Source organism: Pogonomyrmex barbatus, unplaced genomic scaffold (genome assembly GCF_055798465.1).
Source record: "Pogonomyrmex barbatus isolate J1 unplaced genomic scaffold, ASM5579846v1 scaffold6, whole genome shotgun sequence".
Classification (NCBI taxonomy): Eukaryota; Metazoa; Arthropoda; class Insecta; order Hymenoptera; family Formicidae; genus Pogonomyrmex; species Pogonomyrmex barbatus.
The window spans coordinates 5,709,912-5,727,195 of NW_028297160.1; the positions used below are offsets into that span (position 1 = coordinate 5,709,912).

The 17,284-nt window shown below is 34.2% G+C and overlaps 1 protein-coding gene and 1 long non-coding RNA gene across 13 annotated transcripts in view; one reads left to right on the forward strand and one right to left on the reverse strand.

Moving 5' to 3' along the window:
* The window catches only part of LOC148935119 (uncharacterized), a 9,814-nt gene extending 1,475 nt beyond the window's left edge, over positions 1–8,339 (reverse strand). The window contains exons 1-2 of the long non-coding RNA XR_016140612.1: positions 8,201–8,339; positions 1–631 (exon numbers count right to left, since the gene is read on the reverse strand). The exon at positions 1–631 is cut by the window's left edge and continues 1,475 nt beyond it. This is a non-coding gene — a long non-coding RNA (uncharacterized LOC148935119). The remainder of the gene's footprint in view (positions 632–8,200) is intronic.
* Mctp (multiple C2 domain and transmembrane region protein) overlaps positions 1–17,284 on the forward strand; it is a 32,877-nt gene that overhangs the window by 8,802 nt on the left and 6,791 nt on the right. The window contains exons 3-14 of one of the 12 annotated variants that reach the window (XM_089082391.1): positions 190–600; positions 3,858–4,124; positions 4,486–4,628; positions 4,939–5,130; positions 9,867–10,015; positions 10,573–10,978; positions 12,259–12,401; positions 12,563–12,922; positions 13,437–13,566; positions 14,691–14,864; positions 15,976–16,101; positions 16,213–16,538. In XM_089082391.1, the coding sequence (XP_088938517.1) occupies positions 190–600; positions 3,858–4,124; positions 4,486–4,628; positions 4,939–5,130; positions 9,867–10,015; positions 10,573–10,978; positions 12,259–12,401; positions 12,563–12,922; positions 13,437–13,566; positions 14,691–14,864; positions 15,976–16,101; positions 16,213–16,538 (2,827 nt within the window). Of the gene's footprint in view, positions 1–189; positions 601–3,857; positions 4,125–4,485; positions 4,629–4,938; positions 5,131–6,533; positions 9,537–9,866; positions 10,016–10,572; positions 10,979–12,258; positions 12,402–12,562; positions 12,923–13,436; positions 13,567–13,920; positions 13,969–14,690; positions 14,869–15,975; positions 16,102–16,212; positions 16,539–16,611; positions 16,769–17,284 lie in introns of those variants that run through there. The other 11 variants (XM_089082392.1, XM_011634314.3, XM_089082390.1 and 8 more) reach the window with 11 other exon arrangements.

Below are 17,284 nucleotides of genomic sequence, written 5' to 3' on the forward strand. Positions count from 1 at the left end.
TTCGTGCACGTTAAATCAAATTACTACGTCGTCGGGTGGTGTGTTCGTACCTAGTTTATTCAAATCTTTCCGCTGTTCGCTACAGCTGATAAAACTTGCCACGACAGCTCGCCGGCAAACTTTCCTTTTTTGCATGCGCCTGGTAAAGCCGCAAGTAACGCGATCGAAACTTGCATTTTGATTTGCCAGGTAGCACTCGCGCCCAAGAGAGATCCAGATTGAACCTGAACGGGAGCCGTCAGCTCTCGAAAAGCGCCACGGAGCTCCGGGACAGCGAGATCGTGAACAGCTCGCCGAGCAGGCGGGGCGATGGATCGGCCGAGTCCGGCATCGTCCATCATCGGCACCATCGGCATCACGGCACGGTGTCGGTGGCCCAGCGCACCCATACCTTCTTCGCGACCCTGAAGAGCCGCTGGGCGCGCAGCAGGAGCAAGGAGCGCAAGAAGTCCAAGGATGCCGGTAGCGTGCACTCGCAGGACGCGAGCCTGTTCAAAAATCCCTGTGTCGAGTCCGACTATGCCGCCGATTATTCCTCCGAGCACAGCAGAAGTTCCTCGGCCACTCAAAGCCCGGCCAGGCACTGCCTCAATCGTCCAGGTGAGCGACGTTTCTCTGACCGACTTTCCAACTTCCAAGATTTAGAATAATAAGCAAATGTTATTTTTAAACTTAGATATATATATATATATATATATATATATATATATATATATATAATGAACGTGTTGAACGCGACGCGTCACTCATATCTGGGTAACGGTTTATGAGTTTCCGCTGGGGCGTCTCGTTACCCACTTGTAGGTAGTACAGTGATCGCGAATTTGATTCCCCTAGGAAACATATTCGATTTCTACTGAGCGTTCACGACGTGCTTAAGGGAAGTGTCTGGGAAAGAAATATGAGATTAAAAGGCTATATAGTGCTTTTGTATGTGCGCCGATGACCTGGTTGCAAAGTTGCCCCGTTATATCTGATAGTTACATATTGCATCACCTGCAATCATCATAGCCTGATTTTTAAACGGAATTAGCCTCGATTTACCTTTATTTTTTACATTTCTTTCTCTTTTTCTGTTCATTCAATTAAATAAAATAAATATGAAGAATTATAAAATTAATAAAAGTATATCTTAAGCATTTTAGGAAGATGTGATAAAGTAATTTTTAAACATTTTAATAATTTCGCATTAATAAACTATTTTCTGTAAACAAATCAAGAAAAACAATAAAAAATTAAGAAATATTTGAATTTTAATGCTCAAAATATAAATGTGATTTTATCACAAATAACAATTTTCAAAAATCGTGACATAATAATTGTAGACAGTGTTGTAATATATCTATCGTGCAGCATTAGATATACTGTGATTTAGATCACTATTTGTCGCTCAATAAAAAATTAAGTAACATTTCGCATCATTTGTAGTAGAGCTCTTCAACCAGTATTTGACGAAACATTAATATCTTAAGTGTCTCCGTCTCAAGAACTTCTTCAGTATTGCGAGAGAAATTAAACCTTTCTTATAAATCTCCACGAAATATCTGAAGGAATAAATATTTATTTTCCTCTTTATACTAACTATTAGTAATTGATTTAATTATTTAAATATTATTTAGTAACATTTAAATAATTAGATTAAAATTGGTGAGATCAAAAGCTTTATTTACTTGTTTTCAAAATATCGCTATTACAATTTTATTCTTTGAGGCATTAAATATAAAATAATTTAATTAACATCTATCTTTTAATATCTATTTTGATTGATATCTATTTTTGTTTAAATTTGGAAACCCTTGTTATTGTATAAATTTGATTTTGATCGTACAACAGCATTTGCAAATTTTTGCCGTTTTTTTTTATTCTCTTTTTTATGATGTTAATTAAAATGTTACTAATTCGTGTCCATTATAAATTCCATATCTACAATTCCATTTATATTTAATATTTGTATTATAATTGCTGCTCTGAAAGAATAGCTTTTTTTCCGTTCATCGAATTGGGATTGCTTTGAACGATTGTTCCTATGTAGTTGCTAGCTATTTTACTCAAAGTTGTTATTTTGTTTAATAAAAATTGAAGCGCACTAGTCTAGATGATACAGATTATTATTAAGGGGTTAAAAGATTTAACCTTTGGAATTATGTCTGGGTCGAACAGATACGATATAAAGCATCGAAGAATGGAATATTTGTCGAATCCATTTGAATAACTGACTACTCGGAAGTTTCTGCATTTTCAAGTGAATTAATTAAATTTATTGACAAGTCACTCGACTCGACAATTGATCCTTCTTGCGGAACAGTTGTGCCGCGCAAATTAATATCCTGGCAAATGGAATACAGATTAGAATCCACTCAAATGCACACACTTCAAAAGACGAAATCAATTACTTAGCAGCTGAAACATTTATCTTATCAACAAAAAAATACATTAATGCGTAATATATATGAACACAATACAAATAACAATTTTTAATATATATTTATACGAATAATATTATTCTCTATGACAAGCGATTAATTACAATAACATGACTGATATGTGTAAACAGTTTTGTATCGTGATTTTACGTGCAACAATTACTTATTCAAATAATACATAACGCTGATTACGCAGTGTATATAACTATTTGCTTCTGACAATACGAGGTAAATTTGTTTGGAAAGCGGAGAATATTGAGCGTTGCAATTTGCACCTAACACCAAAAGTCGGCATGCGTTTAGACCTCATTATATCGATTGATCCGAGATGATCCAACACGAATACTAGCGTGCTCCGCCATACTTAAACAGACTAACCCAAAAGACTTCTTTTGTACTCATTATATAATACAAGCGTCAGTATGCGGCGGCTTTTTTATATCTTCAAAATTGTATTCGTGACAATCGCATAGTCATGTTCTCTTCGCATTTTTTTTGCGATGTTTCATAAATTTTTTGTTAATAATTTAGCATGTAATAGCTCTTTTATATCTTTAAAGTTGCAAAATCATGTTCGCGACATGTGTATAATTATGTTCTTTTCATATTTTTATTTTTTTGACGTTTTAAACATTTTTTTCGATAATGTAATGTTCTTTGTGCCTTTGACTTTGTGAATGATATGTAAAATGATACATTTTAATACAATTATAAAATATTGCTTAATTTTTTTACATTTACATTTAGTTAAACGCAAAGTTGTATGATCATACAGTTATGTAGTAGAACGCGAATTAATAATAATCTATCTAAATTTAATAAATTTATTAGATTTTTATCTAGAATCTAAATTTATAATTTATCTCTTATAATTTAATATTTTTTACATGACTTTCAATATGAGATAAAAAAAATCATATTTAATATATGTTAATAACAATATTTTCTATAATATTGTTTCAAATTATTTAAATATTTTAAATTTTATAAAATATTTGTTTAAAGATATAATTCAACAATACGTAAGAAAACCGGAATGAGAGCGGTCGATACGTAATCTTCAGATTTTGAGTCCAGTCTCAACCTTTTTCTTCAATCTCTTATATATGTTTCTGTTTTATGACAGGTTTATTTCTGGCTAAAGAAATAAGAGATGGAATTAGAAAGAATTGTGTATAAGATATAAACCTCAACACGAGGATTTGTGATGGCATAAAGCAATCTCTGATATCGTATGGATTCCGTTTCGTCGAGAACCCTTACAATATTAAATGCTATACTATATATTGAGTTTCCATCTTGAGGTTTATCTATTAAAAAAAAAACAATATCCATCATCTTCTTATAATTGATAAATAAAAATGAAAAAAAAATTGCGAGTGCCAAAACTGACACTAATAAAATCGTGTATTTTGGCATACTTCGAATGTGTAGAATCTCCATTGGCACGCAGTGGTCGAGAAAAGATTGCGATCGTGCAAGAGGATAATGTTGGAAAATGCGGCGAAGGATTTCCCAAAGGATCCGTAAGCTTTCAGAAGGAGGGGGGCGAAGGGCCTCGGGGCTCTATCAGCCAGGATGGCGATTTTCTTCAAGATGAAGTGACACGAAAGAGAGAACAGGCATTGAGACAGCATGCCTTCTTCCAACTTCGTTTACATATAAGAAGAGGCGCAAATCTTGTTGCGATGGACAGATGTGGTGAGAAAGAATGAAATTTTAATTATCATTAATTAAAGAAGAAAACAGAAGGAAACGTAAAATATTTTGCATATTTATAATTGCATTTTCAAAGGAAAAACGTAAACGAAATAATTTCATTATTTTACAAAATAAATATTATCAAATGCATATGTATTGCATATTGTTAAAAATATTAATTATTTCAGATTTATAATAAATAAAATTTGAACATGTGCAATTATTTTTATACTGATAAATAAAATGTAAAACAACCCGAGTGAGCTTGTAAATTTATGAATAAAGACTCATAATAAAGAATATTTATTGCGTAATCATAAATTTTACGAGGTATGTATGGTTTATGATTTATGGTTTCCAGGCGCCAGTGATCCATACGTGAAAGTAAAATGCTCAGGGCGACTGTTGCACAAATCGCGAACCGTTCATCGCGATCTAAATCCAGTTTGGGACGAAAGTGTCACCTTGCCTATAGAAGATCCTTTTCAGCCACTTACCATTAAGGTATCTCATTAACGATTTGTTTATTATATCAAAATTTTGAATATATAAAAACATAAAGAGTAATAAATATATTAATATCCGATAATTTAAATTTTTTTAAAAACAAGAATTTCTATATTAAGGATAATTTTTAATTTAATTTAATTGAAAATAATTTAAATCGTTTAATAAAGATGTAATAAGATGTTTAAGAAATAATATTAATTAATTTTATTAAGATTATTAAGAAAAAAATATATTGAAAATTATTTATATTTAATTATTCAAAATGTTCTGACATTTCACTTTTTTTTCTTGTATATATTGACAGGTTTTCGATTACGATTGGGGCCTGCAGGATGACTTTATGGGAGCAGCCATGTTGGACCTTACGCAACTCGATCTTGGGCATCCTCATGATATAATATTAGAACTTAAAGATCCGGACAGACCAAAGCAACATTTAGGCGAAATCTATCTGACAGCTACACTTTGGCCAAGAAATCAACAAGAAAAAGAACAGGTACTTTTCCTTCTTTAATCCGGCTGGATTCTCTTAAGAAATTTGTTTTATCATTTTATCTCACTTGTTTATAAGATAATTGGGATAATTCATAAGTGCCATTCAAGTACATCAGCGAATATTGGAAAATAGAAGAAATGATCGACCGAACTCGATCTTATCGAGTTCTGTGAAAGGTTAAACGGGGGATGATAAACTAACAATAAACGATCGCGACGTGAATCGTGTTCTTAGTCTCGGCGGAGGGAGATGGATGTGCCATGCGTATATTTATAGCGTGTGTATGAAGAATGGGAAACTGGGTTGTGAGGAAAGGAGCGCGCCCGCGTCCGTATTACGATATCGACTTGTCGGCTTGTCGGCTGGAAAGTGGAGTGCAAGGCCTGGCCCTTATCGCGCGGGAGCTCTACTTATGTGTTAACTATTATTAAACGCCATTTCGCCGCGCCGCGAGGAATAACTAAATGGGAACTCTCGGGTATTACACGTTAAATCCAATTTATTTACGAATTAATTGTAATTTACTTAATAGCATCACCCTCGCGCAACAACATCGCGCTCATTTTCAAATGCTTCGCGCTTGAGTCAGCTATACTTTGCAGCTGCGTAAATTACAAGGTTCTATCGTTTAATTCGCGTTAACCATTGTAACCGTTTAACATATTTCTTTGAAAATTCGTTCATTACGTGGTTGCACAAATCAAATTTATCCCACAGTTTGTCCGATTTTAAAGATAGTAATTTAATTCACAGAAAGAGACATGCATCCTTTCCTAAAATTAAAATTAAATATTAATTATTTCTTAATATTTAATTATCCTTAAAATATAATTATTTCTTAATATTGCTTCTTATAAAATTAATGAAATAAAAATGAATATAAAAATAGATGAGACAAGCAAATGAAAATGTAATTATGAATTTATAACTCGCAATAAATGATGCCTTTTCATATTTTTATTAAATATTTATTGCGAGCGCAAACTTAAAAACTCGCAGATGAAATATGATTTGCTGGGTATCGAATACTTCGTGTAGTCATAAAGTCGGTTGATAAGTGTACATAATATACCATCTATATATACTACATATGATATTTTCTTTCCCATATATCATACCGAACATATTAATGGCTTATCGTAATCCAATGATATAATCCGCAATTATTCATTTCGCAAGTAATTATTTTTTGCGATAAGGAGATCTTTCAGGAGATATTAATGGAAACGTTAATATTCTTAAATTCTCGATTTTGTTATTAAATTTCACCGTGTTTCTGTCTCTCAGAAATTTAATTCTTATTGACATTTTTAGAAATTTAATTCTTAAATTCTTAAATTATTTTTAGAAATTTAATTTAAGAATTAAATTTCTAAAAGAAAATTAATTATAAAGACATATTTAATGTAAAATGGAAAGATATGTTATCAGTATAAAATGAAATAAAAGAAATTAATTATGAAATAAAAGAAATTAATGAAAACGTATGAGAAAAGTTAACACATATTTACTTATATCTGTATTTTTTAAAATTCTCCAAATTTTATTTTGAGCTTAATTTCCTTGAACAAAATGATTTTATAAAGTAGAAAAAAAAAATAAGAGAGGAAAGTCCATATGATCAGATCGATATCTTTGCATTCTTAGATTGAACCAATTTAACATTATGCCATATCTCTCTCTCTCTCTCTCTCTCTCTCTCTCTCTCTCTCTCTCTTTCTTTATTCGCAATTGGGAAATACCCACGTCAGGAATATCGCGCTACGCGGTTACAGCACCGTGTATACACAATGTCTCAATGTTTGCCGACGTAACAATGTTTTCCCGGTGCGAATGGAGAGGGAGAAGAAGCCCAGCTGACCAGCACGCTTCACAGGTTGCCGATGAAGAATGATTTAGTAGTCAGACAACTTTTGCCGTCTTACTTCGCGAGTGTGGCGAGTGCTTCGCGCCTTATCAGCGCGGTGTCGATGTGATACCAGCACGGAAATGTATTCCATTTCACGTCGGTAACGAGCTCACCTCTATTCGTGATAAGAGACTTCCGACGGCCGGCCGTGCACACACGTGACCACATTCTATTTCGCGTTTGTGCATTTCGCTATGACTCACCGGCGCTAATTGGCGGTACCGATACTGATCATCGTGAGGAAGTGCTTATATTTGCACTCTACGTCTTTTTTTTTACAAATAAGACACAAGTGAATCAGCGTGTAAATCATTGCTCGAACACTCTTTCGCATTTTTTTTTTCCTTTGAGCGTGACAGCCGCTGGCGTTTCTATGTCAAGTGAGCTTCGGCTATGACGAATTTTTTAACTTATCTGAGTCTCAAGAGTTTGCTGTAAGAGATTCATTTCCTTTCGAGTGCTTGTTATGAGTGATACGTAAAGTGAAGTGTGTAGATATGTAATTTTGAGTCTAATTAAAATTTTAGATTAAGATTTCAAAAAAATATTAATTTAAAGGGAAATTGTAAGACTTCTCGCGATGCACATCGCATGAGAGATGCGAAGTCATTGTATTTAAAAGCAACTCTTCCGTCTATTTCCGTTGAATTATGCGATCCGATGACTGACGTCTTTCTCATGCAAAAACGTGCTTTAATGTTGTTATCAGGAATCGTGAGGTAGCGAATGGCGATGTTTGCAAACGAAAAACGAGAAACAGAGATAATCTCTGAGATCCGAGATTTCGAGTATGACGCGAGTCCATGAAGGATGCTGAGCGAACGAAAGATAAAAACGAGTTCGCAGTCATCTTGCTTCTAAGAAGAACGAAAAAATTCACAACAACAAGAGAATCGACGAGAATAACGTCGCTTTCCATGAAGGAAAATATTCACAATTGCATTGCAGAAAATCCGAAATGCAATCTTCACTCGCAAGAACGATCTCCACGGAGGAGAAACTGAGAAGTGATACATTGTTGTATTTGAAAGAGATAATATGTTCAATCTGAACCGGATCTCAATGTACTCGATATCAAATTAATGTCGCATCGAAGAGTACAGTGATCGACAAAATACATAAGAGCGAAATCACATATATAAAGAGAGTGTAATAACTTACGATCGTTGTGTCCAAGATGGATCCTACACCCGAAATGGACGATGTATCATCCACATCGAATGTTGCGAGTAGATTTAACATTATACCCAAAATTGAGATAACACCGAATGTCACGTCTACGATTGATGTCGCGCCCGAGACGGAAAGAATGGAAAAGAATCCCGCTGACGACGTAATTAAAGTCGATGCTACGAAGCCTGAAATTCACGTGATGTCTAACGCGGAGACGTCTAATAAAGTAGACGTAGATGTAGAGATGTCCACCGATAAATCTTCCGATATTACCGCGCCTTCTAAAAAACCGCGCCGGAAAGCGCGTGCGGATCAACGAGAAAGACGTCATTCTATCGCGGCGTTAGATCGATCTGTGTTAAAATATAAATCCGAGAGGGACCTCGTTGAGACGGAAAGTGACACTATATTGAACAGCGCCGGTGTTTTGGCGTCGGATGACAGTTTCCTCGGAAATATTCAACGCGAGGAGAGTTTGAGAAAGTCAAGTTCTGTCGCCAGTGAGGCATCGAAGATCCAAACGTCCGCGATTGAAAGCCTCGCAAGGGTGAAACGGGCCGAAGAACCGTTTGACAGGGCGACTTCCGAAACTACGGAGGAAGGATCGGACGTTCTTGAAAACGAGAAGTCAAAGCTGGAGAGAGCGTCGGCGATGATAGGAGTTTGGAAAGCGCGAATAACCGAAGGGTCGTCCATCGAAAGTCTGTCCGGGATCAAGAAGAGGAAGGCCAAGGGTTCATTAAGAAGTTCTCTAAAGCGGAAAGTGGAATTGATAGAGAGGATACTGGAAGATCAGGTGGAACAGATTTGGGAGGAGAACAGGGAGAAACATAAGTGGCTTCAACCGATCGAGACGTGGATCGTCGATCATTGCAAGCCTTCCACCAGTTACACGTTAACACACGGTGATGACGCATCCGTTAGCTTGACGGACGTCGATCAAAACGCTGTGCCGGAACCCACGTACGATTTCAAGTTTACGCCAGCGAAGGGAGAAAACGAGGAGCCGAAACTTGAGAGCAGATTGATGGAAAATCAATTAGCCGCGAAGATCGACGAGCCGAGGATCGAGCCCCGAGTGATCGAGCATTTGCGAAAATTGCGAAATCGATCTGCTTCGCCAAAATCGGATCGATTCGAACCGGCGAGTTTGATTACGCAACCAGACAAGCAGGAAACTGTTTCCCCACACGTGGAAAACAGAGAAGAAAACTCAGACGTTTTAGACGATCCTGGCATCTTGGAAGTGAAGGAGATAAAACGTTATGATTTTCTGGACAAATTGAAGGACAATGTTAAAGAAAAAATAGAGGATATTTACAGGGTACAGTCATAAAATAAACTTTCTCTGCAAAAAAATTCTAAATAAAATTTTCTGATGGCGATATATAATATTAATTAGAAATATTAGTTAATTAAAATGTTAAAGAAATGATTTTACAGTAAAATATTTCCACGAATTGTTTCTTTAAATATGATACGATTTTCTCAATAAAAAGGAAAGGATGTCGAGCAATCGCAGCGTTTATTTCTTTACGTAGTTACGCTTATTGCTTTCAATTTTCAATAATGATATTATATTGCAACAGGAGCCCGCATTAATTAATCCTCGTAGCGATAATTTTATTTAGCGTTCCGTTTTTCTACGTTGCAGTATTTTCAGAGAACTAATCGATTGGCGGACGTGAATAGACGGCTGAAATCGCAGATATGGAGTTCGGTGGTGACAATTGTACTTGTGGAGGCAAAGAATTTATTGCCGATGGACATAGACGGTTTATCGGATCCTTACGTGAAGTTTCGGTACATAAAATTTAATATCATAAAATAGAATACATGACTTGATTATTCTGATTATCTTCGATTGAATTTTGATAATAAACTAAAGCAATTTTTTAATTTGAATATCATTTGGAAATTTACCATATTGTTTACTAATTGTTTATTATAAAAATTCTTAAACAACTTTTTCAATAAATTTAATCAGTTTAATCAAGTTGCAATATTTTATCTGAGATATTTCATGCTGTTTATTATTAGCTTCGATGAAGATTATTTTTATTTGCATCAATAAGCTTTAAAAATAAATGAACGTATCCAATCTATTTTTTAATGTCTTATTTTATTCTATTAGTATATGGTTTCAATGTAAATTGAAACCACAATATTATGACCAGCATTGCAATATCGAATTTACTTTTTCTTATCGTAGAATGAGAATCATTCTGCTCTTATCTTCTGTGTCGCGTGAAATTAAATTGAATAATACTTCGGGATTATTATAGCAATTCAAGCCGCAGTCGCTTGAACTGCGAAACTTCCGCCATAAAAACTGGAGTATCCCGTATCCTAATTTGCAGGCTCGGCACGGAGAAATACAAGTCGAAAGTCGTTAACAAAACATTGAATCCAATTTGGTTGGAGCAGTTTGACCTGCACCTCTACGAGGACCCGTATCTGGGACAAGAGTTGGAGGTGACGGTTTGGGATAGAGATAAAAGTCATCAGGACGATCTGATGGGTAAGACGGTGATCAATCTGGCGATTCTCGAGCGCGAGACCACGCATCGATTATGGCGCGAGCTCGAGGACGGGGCCGGCAGTATTTTTTTACTGTTGACAATAAGCGGTACCACGGCCAGCGAGACAATCAGCGATTTGGCAGCGCACGAGGAAACGCCGGTGGAACACGCACAATTAGTCCAACGATATGCCATCATGAATACATTGCAGAGGATACGTGACGTAGGTCACCTGACAGTGAAGGTAATTGGAAGCGATTAGCATTAATCGCTAACGCGCTAGCATAATGTAACATTGGAGCGCTAATTTTTTTAGAACATCAGACATCACGTAGGAATAGTAATAATTCATATACCGGATGTGCTCTCTCTCTCTCTCTCTCTCTCTCTCTCTCTCTCTCTCTCTCTCTCACTCTCCTTCTCCTCCTCTTTCTCCTCTCCTCTCCCCCCCCTCTCTCTCTCGAAATGGATTGTCAAATTTTGGAGGTATATTCTGCTCACGTCGAGAATGAAGGAAGTTCTGATACATTTATAGGTTCGAAAGCTCGTTTTTATCGAATTATGGAAGTCTTTGTTTGAATTTTGTCCGACAAGTTGAATATGCTGTCAAAGTTTGCCAATCTAGTTCATACTCTATAGAATAATACTGATGATGGTAGGATAGATAGATTCACAATTGGTCGCGTTCAGAAGAAGGTTTATTTTACAATTACCGCTGAAAATTTTTTTTGCTGAGATCGGATTATTCCTCTAGATCTAAAAAAAATAATCCAATCTCAGTCATAGAAAACTTTCAATAATTGCAAAATAAATGTTTTGTTGAACATAACTACTTATGAAGAAATAATAACATTGCTATGTAAATCATAATATATATATGTCGATATTATGAGCACTCAGAAACAATATATTGTTACACGAAGCGTAGCGAAAGAGAGAATGCTTTCCTATTCAATATTGTGATACGCTTATTTCGGAATGCCTTTATTATTCTATGAATAAGTGAAGCATATTCGATCGTTGAATGAGAAATATTCGGTTTTTTGAGCGTATGTGGAAATGATTAAATTTTATATTAAATTAATTATTCAATTTAAAGGAGTTGTTTAATTTAAAGAATTTTTTAGTAATTTCTTTTTAAATCAATCTCACAATACGAAATGCATTAAAATGTGTTATTATATAGAAATTATTAATTACACAATTAAATTTATATTCAAAATCTATTTTATCTTTAAATAGAGTTTTAATTACTTTCTAGTAAAAGTTAACGATTTTTCATTAAAAATGGATTCAGGTCCGCGAAATTATTTTTATCAATAAACTATTAATTACTAATAAAAATACTTCTAAATCAGATTAAACTAATCTTTCTATAAATTTGACTTTTTCTTAATTACAATAATATAGTAATAGTAAGGTTTAAAACTCTTTTATAAAGCTTTTATGGCAATAAATTAGGACAGAACAAAATTTTTAATAAACATTACGGATTCGCTTTTAAATTAATTCATCTTTTTACAGGTATACCGTGCGCAAGGTCTTGCAGCTGCTGATCTCGGCGGTAAAAGCGACCCTTTCTGCGTTCTGGAGCTCGTAAATGCCAGATTGCAAACTCAAACGGAATATAAAACGCTCGCGCCGAATTGGCAAAAAATTTTCACCTTGTAAGTTATATCTTAATTAGAACGTTTTTAACCATTTTTTCATCGTAATTATTGAAACGCATTAAATAGTAGGGAAGGTTGGACGGCAGACGCGAGAATATGATGAAATAATTCGCACAATTCAAGCCTGATCGAAAGTAAATTTTTAATTGTTTCAACAGCAATGTAAAGGACATCAATTCTGTCCTGGAGGTGACAGTATATGATGAAGATCGAGATCATAAGGTGGAGTTTCTTGGAAAGGTAGCGATACCGTTGTTAAAAATTCGCAACGGCGAGAAACGGTGGTACGCGTTGAAAGATAAGAAATTGAGGGGCCGTGCGAAGGGTAACTGCCCTCAGATTCTTTTGGAAATGACCGTCATATGGAATATATTCAGGGCGTGCATTAGAACGCTCAATCCGAAGGAAAAGAAATATATGGAGCCAGAGGTGAAATTCAAAAGACAAGTCTTTCTGCGAAACGTTCTCAGGCTCAAAGCTATTATCGTAATTTTCATCGACATAGGAAAATACATACAGTGAGTGCGATCTTGACTTCTCCAAATTTCCAAAAATATAAGTTTTTATCTACCCACTCCCGTGCGATATAACAAAATTTTACAACTATTATGAAATAATTATATAACATATTTAACATTTTGTTAATAAATTATACTACATATTTACATTATTCTACTGTCCTAAAAAGTAATATTCTATTCTATAAAATTTTACAATTGTTATGAAATTATTGTTTTGAATTATATAACATATTTAACATTTTGTTAATAAATTATGCATACATATATTATTCTATTATTTTAAAAAGTAATATTCCGTTCTGAATCGGAAATGTTTTAGAATTAAAATTAATTAGACAGTCGTTGGCCTAAATGAGTAGTAAAGCACAAGTATACTCTATCGAAAAAAATATAATCTAAAAAAAATGTTGTGCTTTTTCTGGCAAAACGAATTTTGAACTGACATAGATTTTGTAGTTTATGTCGCTGCTACTGTTGAGATACTATTTTTCGCTTTTTATCCTACGGTTAGGAGCTGCTGGGAATGGGAAAACAAGATGAGGAGCGTCTTTGCTCTGGTAATTTTTATTTTTGGATGTTACTACTTCGAGCCATATATGATACCGGGCGTGGCATTATTGATTCTTCTGAAGTATTATCTGGTACGTCACTTTTCTTATTGATTTTATTAAAGTTTTAATCCCGCACTCTTTCGCGTATCCGTATCTTAATACGATTATCATGGCATTATATATGTGAATAACTAAAACGATTGATTATTGGCCTTTGAGGTCAATTGCTATCAAGCGCACTTTTTTACACGCTACGTAATGCATTCTTTTTTTATGAAATTTAGAGCCTTTAAAATCCAACATTCTCGAGATTCTCTATGCCTACGGATTAAAACTTGACTTAGTGCTAGTATGTCGTTCTGGATCCTTCTAATTATTAATTGCCATGCTATGAAACGCTTACTATTCTTTATTGAAAAAAAAAAACTATTCTTAATTCTTTAGTCTTTATTCTTCGCCCCCTATTGCCTCCTGCTGATCCATCGACTATAAGTATGTATGATAAGACATCGTTTGTATCATTCAGTGGATAAAGCATACATTTCTCAAATATTTACACGTTATTTGAGAATTTCATTCTAGAATCTCCTATGTAGAATGTCCTACATTTGCAATATTATTTTGTAGAGAAAAATTTTATAATATTATGAAAAGCATTTTTATTACAAACAGCATTTATTATTAAACGTGAATAAATTGTACATGTCCGTAATGCTTAATCTTGCTGTATTTTGTTTTTAACACGTTTAAATTTGAATGTAGACGTCTTTAATCTAATACGATTTTGAGTGATATATATTTCTTTTCATATTTGCAGAGAAATCTCTGAAAATATAACGGATTATGTACCAAAGATAAGCAAGCTTTTCAAATGGAAAAAAATATTATTAAATATTATTATTATTATATAATATTAATAATATTTGCAGAGTTATTATCGTTTTTAAAGATAAAAATGCATTCGCATGAAAAAATAAGATTAGTCAGTCTCTCTGAACAATTCTCCAATATTCTGTAAATAAAACAAAATACGGCACTTTTTATATACTATATATTTTCAATGTTTATTTATATTCTATATTCATTCATACTATACTCTTCATTCATAATATGCTCTGAATATTTTGGAATGACCCGTCCTGCATAAACGCAACTTTCTCTGCTTCGTTTCTTTACTGGCAATGCTGCATGTCGAATTTCTTTGCTACTGTCAGCTTAGCGGCGAGAGGAGCGGGTTCAATCATTGGATTTGCGGACAGGTCGCTGTGGTGACGGGCGCTCCTTTGATTTACGCGACTTCGCAGTTTCAAGATCACTCCGAGATCGGGTCTGACGATTGTCCGCCGACGCCGGGAGATGACGACGATGACGAGGACGACAAAGATAAAGTGAGCGTTATATTTTTAAAAAGACCGTTTAATTTAATCGTCACTGACCACACATTCTTCCTCGAAACAAAAATATACATAAAATATCTTTATTTACTACAATTATTTATTGTTACAATGCTTTCTTGCGTTAATTCATTAATATGACTGAAAAATAACAGCCTTGCTGGATGAAAAAAAAATCTGATGCTGGATGCTGGATTTCGAAGAGGGCAAACTCTTTACTTGCGCATATGGTGCTCCATTCAATAAATTTAGCGCCATAACCTTCGACCTATGCAAATTAATTAGCGCTGATTAGCCTCTTTTGTGTTAGCAATAAGCCAAAGTGTTAAGAATTAAGCGCAGCCGCTCAATGCTCTATGCATCGTTACGCTCTGCGTATCACAATAATGCCCGGATGAAGATATTATCTTTATAAAGCAACAGCGCAGTTTCGTCATACAAGTTTAACGATATCTTTGCATTGAGTTAGATAAGAATTTAGATAAGAATATTTAGATACAGATATTATAGTGTATAAAAAACTTATTCAATCAAACATAGAGAAATAATTATTAGTTTCGTAATTAAATATTCAAATTATATAATTAATATAATTAATTATATATTTTGAATATTTAATTGTTATTAATTTTTTTATCGGTCTCATTTGTATACAGAATTTTTAAATTTTACATATATCTGTGTCATTATATTTTTTTGCTTTGTATTTTTATTTTATTTTTTTATTTTATTTGTTAATTTTTAATGTATTTATTTTTATTTTTGTAATCATCGAATTTATTTTTCAATATATAGTTTTTTTATGTTAAATGTCTGGGAATCGGAAAAGTTCCCAATAAGCAAACTGTCTACAGTATGCCAGCAGATTGGCAGCAAATTCGATTAGAAATTGCTAGCAAATTGACATCTGTGTCTGTATTAAGCTCGTATTTCACCGGCAGAATGGTTGCAGAAAACGAGCAGAATCTGTTCAACACAGATCCTACTTGTTTATGTCTCCAATCTGCTACAATCAGATTATGCAGCAGGCATATCAAAGTCTGCTTGACTTCTGCCATCAATCTGCCATCATATTTTGTTGACAACTTTGCTATATTTCTGCCAGCATCCCACCAACAACCATGCCATATATGCCAGTTCCTGTAGCCATACCCAATCTGTAGACCTTCTGTCGACAATATTTCTGGCAGACATTTTGCAGGAACTACTCACATTAGAGTTCGCTGACTGGGTAAGAGAGATCTAAATGACATTTCAAAAGTTGACATGCCTTTTAGATACAACAAATCCAGCAAATTCGAATATTTCACCCATTAAAATTAATAATGGCACGATCTTTCAGGAGGAAAAGAAAAGTCTGAAGGAGCGTTTACAGGCGATTCAAGAAGTTACGCAGACAGTTCAAAACTCGATCGGTTACATAGCCAGCCTTTGCGAGAAGGTGAAGAATCTCTTCAATTTCACGATTCCCTATTTAAGCTACCTGGCGATGATTCTGGCGATCGCCGGGGCGGTCGTGCTCTATTTCATTCCTGTCCGGTATTTAATCCTCGCCTGGGGAGTCAATAAGTTCTCTAGGAAAATCCTCAGGCCTCACTCCGTACCCAACAACGAGCTCCTCGATCTTATATCCAGAGTGCCTGACGACGAAGAATTGCTTAATTATAGGTGGGTAATTAACGATAACGTACAATCAACGTGCATATCATTGTTGAGATTAATTGGATTCTTTCGCTTATAGATATAAAACGTTCGTGAAAATGTTTCGAGAAACTCGAGTGTAACACAATTTGGTATCTTTGGTTTCATTACAATGATTAACTATGCCATAAATTCAACTTGATTTGTTGTTGTATCTTAATACCTCTGTGCAATAAAAAGGAAATAAATCGAATAAATGATCAATCTTCGCTCATCTGTATTATTGTAACTAGGAAAATAAGTTTTGTAAATGTCGTGAAATAAAGAATGCTCTTAAATTAATTTTTGTTGAAGAATAGCAACAGAACACATTAATAAATCACATTAAAACGAAAAGAATGTATTTTTTTATGGAAACTGTAAATGTGATAAATGTGCGCAAGATTTACATATAAATTTTAAATTAATTGAATCTGCACCCGAAAATGAAATTTATAAATATAATTTGAAATTCTAACGCTTCCAGATTTCTTTTGGAAAATCAAGTAATTTTCGTATGATTCTGCTATTTTTTTAGAAAAAGAAAAGAAATGTACATGTGTATATTTGAAATATATTAAATACATAGTACAATATTTTTAAATATGCAGCGATAGTATCCTTCATAAATCGTTATATCTTTGCGATGTAACTGACATCTTTGTATCGTTTGACGTTTTTGAATTTGCGAACAGTTGCAAAGGGAATCTCCTTCAATGCGTGTCCTTTTACAG